Source organism: Vigna radiata, chromosome 5 (genome assembly GCF_000741045.1).
Source record: "Vigna radiata var. radiata cultivar VC1973A chromosome 5, Vradiata_ver6, whole genome shotgun sequence".
In the NCBI taxonomy this organism is placed as follows: domain Eukaryota; kingdom Viridiplantae; phylum Streptophyta; class Magnoliopsida; order Fabales; family Fabaceae; genus Vigna; species Vigna radiata.
Window position 1 is genome coordinate 30,984,190 of NC_028355.1, and position 3,462 is coordinate 30,987,651.

Sequence of the window (3,462 nt, forward strand, 5' to 3'; positions counted from 1 at the left end):
AGCAAAATCTAAGGATGGGTTAGCTATTTAATTAAATTAAGCCTACAAAATCTAACTATCAACTAGTTCGCATATGATTATAGAAATTAGATAAAAAAAAATTAAATTAAGCCTACAAAAAGTTACATGTATCATTCGCACACTATATGTAATTAGAGACTATTTTTAGGATATTAGTATTATGTTCGATTTTAGAAACATGTACTTTTTACAATACTTTATTTGTTCAATAATATAATTATTTTAATAAATATTTCATATAATAACCTCACATTGCAAANTGATGCTTTACATATCTAATATTTTAAAAAAGTATTACCGTGGGCTTAAACTCTGTTTAGTCCACTCTAATATTTTTAATTATGATAATATCGTTCATTGAGTCTAATAACTTCTTTCTTTTAGTTGAAGTTAATTTTTGAGAGCTAATTCACCACATTCTTAGTGTATGAAATATAGGAAAATAACATATATTACATTTAATAAATATATGCACAATATAACATATTATATCATAAAAACAGCATACATTTATATAGTACATTTAATAAATAGTGTAAATATCAACACACGTCACAATAAATTACAACTATTACGAAATATTTAATGATTTGCGTCATTGGATTTTTATATAATTTTAATGATTTAAGTTCATTAAGGAATTCTAAAGATATTTTTCATAAGTTTGTATTTTAAAACATAATATTTAAAAGTTAAACATATGAAAACCCAATTTAATATAAATGACGATAGTATTCTCTCTCCCTACACACATTACAAAATATATATCATTCCTAACATTGTTTCATCAACCAATCTTATCCGCAACAAAAACATAAAAATAACATGTTCTGTCTAAGAAATTATTTATTGCAATTAAAAGATTTTATAGAATACAAACATTTCATTTATTTGAGGGAAAAGAACGTGTACGAAGAATTTTTGAACTAGTACTTAAATTGTTCTTTGATATTAATTATCAATATTTTGACTACTAAATAAATTAGTGTCTGAATTAGTACCTAATTAATTAAAGATCAATTTAAACTTTTCAATTAATTTATATTTTAAAAAGAGTCTTGAAAAATATAATTATACAATGAGCCATTTAATATAAATTTATTCTTCACAGTATCAAAATTTTACCCAGCTAAAACCGAGTTCCGTTTTAAATATAAATAACCAAAGCTCTAGAGATATTGTCTATTAATTATNTTCATTAAAAATATAGTATTATAATATATTAATTAATATAATTATATATTTTCAAAAAATATATATATTTGTGTGTGTTGTGTTTTTTTATGTAATTTACCATAAAAAATTAATATATTTTTACATAATTGTCCTTCCAAAAAACAATTTTAGTTATAATGGTGACGTCAATAATAATGAATTGACTCTTAATTTTAATGAAGGATCGACCTCTTTGTGAAACCAAATTTTTCCAAATTCAACATTAATTATTTGATGCTAGCTTTTGTTATATCCAATACACGAAAGCGTGGCAAAATTTTTATCTGAATATTACTCTTTTATCACAAATGCATGATAATTTTTATTCAATACAATGAAAAATAACAATCACTTAACTATTTTTCTTCTTATCATGTATCAATAACTCAACCCTCATATGTAAGCAGTATATGCATCTTTAAAATTAATAGACGTATTAACTTAGAATATTGCAGAAATTTTTAGTATATACGTAGAAGTATACACATACATATAAGAAAACTCTTAAAAAAAATAATAGAAATAAATACGAATATTTCAATATCAGTTAGAGCATGGACTAAATACCTTAAGTTATGTAATTAAATTCTATTTTATTGCTGGTGATAGATATATGTTTCGGTTGTCCGAGGTCGGTTGTCCTTTTTTGTTATGCTCCGATCGTCTAATTCTTTATGTAATCCTTCCTGATTGAGGATTAACCTGTAGAAGACACAAGTCAAATATTTTTCATAGAGAGATCAATAATTTTATTAGGATAGATCAAGATAATTGTACCTGAACATTAATTATATATTTATAAGACTTGTAACAGTCAACTTCATTGATTAACCATTAGTGCAATATATTTTTTATAATCAAATCTAATAATTAATCATTAATATTATATATTTACAGAATGTAAGACAATCTGACCTATTAATACCTACTTAATTGTGCATAAATGACAATCAATTTTGATCCCTATACTTCGTACAGTACAATATATATTGTTAACTCTTGTGAAGCAAATGAGTCAGGTTGTGTAATAAAGATGAAAGGTCACTATAATTTTTTTTATAATAAACATGAATATAGTTTCTATATTCTTCTACGTATATATATTCTAAACTTCATGCACCTAAGCACCAACCAAACGTAAATTGGTTTATGATAAGGAAAACCTAATCATGGAGAGAAAGAGAGTCATACTAATATCTGTCTTATTGTTCATGAGTGTGGTGGTTGCAGAAGAGGCTGGTGCTGGTGATGCCATTAAACCTATAGAAGATGCTGCAACAAGTGATGCTGCAGAAGATGCTGGAACTGATGAAACCGCTNATNTTGCTAAAGACGTTGGTNTNAGCTTGGCAATTAATCAAATACTTAATGGACAAACTCAAGGGTACGAGTCTCCGAGGTTCAAGAGGTTTGTGACACATTGCAGCTCACATGTTGCTGAAACATGCAGTGGAAACAGTCCAATGCATCATGGCGGTGGTGGAACCAATGGCCAATNAGGGTTATCTCAATGCCTTTTTGATTCCATGGAAGCATGCTTGGTAGACCACAACGCCCCACTTTATGAAACAACTTCTTCCGATAAACCTAAACAGTCAATTCAATATTTGCCAGTGCTCGTTGAGACTGTAAAGTTTAAAACAGTCTTGAGAACCTGCTCTTATGTCACTGCACAAAGTTGTTTGAGTGGTTCTAACGTTGATGCATCCGCCTTATCAGCTTGTCTTCTACCATCTTTGAATTGGTGTGTGTACCCTATGCAACCACCACCATCACCACCGACGTCGACATCGACATGTATCACTTCTTTATTCTCTTAAAGTCTATTTTTTAAGAAAATTATATATGATTTAAGGAATATCATTATGTTAGAAGTTTAATTAACATGTGGTTGGGGCAGATTATAAGCCTGATAAAACTACACCTGGTATGACTTCTTCTGTCACTTTCTGTATATATTCTCGGATAGTCTATTTTTCAAGACAATCATATATGATTTAAGGAATATAATTAATATTTCTCCATTCTGTTAATAGACTTATTTTTAATTTAGAAGCTTAATTAATTAACAGCATGTGGTTGGTGCAGGTGAGCCACCTATTCGGAGATAAATAGGCAGTGATACGTTGACAACGAAATTTTGCCAACGTTTTGACAACGCCACGTGTCAACATTTTGTCAAGGTGAGTTGAGCTTATTCCGATAATACCCTCTCTTCTATTGAAG

The 3,462-nt window shown here is 28.2% G+C and overlaps 1 protein-coding gene across 1 annotated transcript; it reads left to right on the forward strand.

Moving 5' to 3' along the window:
- Positions 1-2,405: 2,405 nt before the first annotated feature.
- On the forward strand, positions 2,406-3,092 carry LOC106760593 (nodulin-30-like). The gene has a single exon (XM_022780265.1). It carries the CDS (start codon positions 2,406-2,408, stop codon positions 3,054-3,056), a length of 651 nt encoding a protein of 216 aa, XP_022635986.1. The 3' UTR covers positions 3,057-3,092.
- Positions 3,093-3,462: the final 370 nt, after the last annotated feature.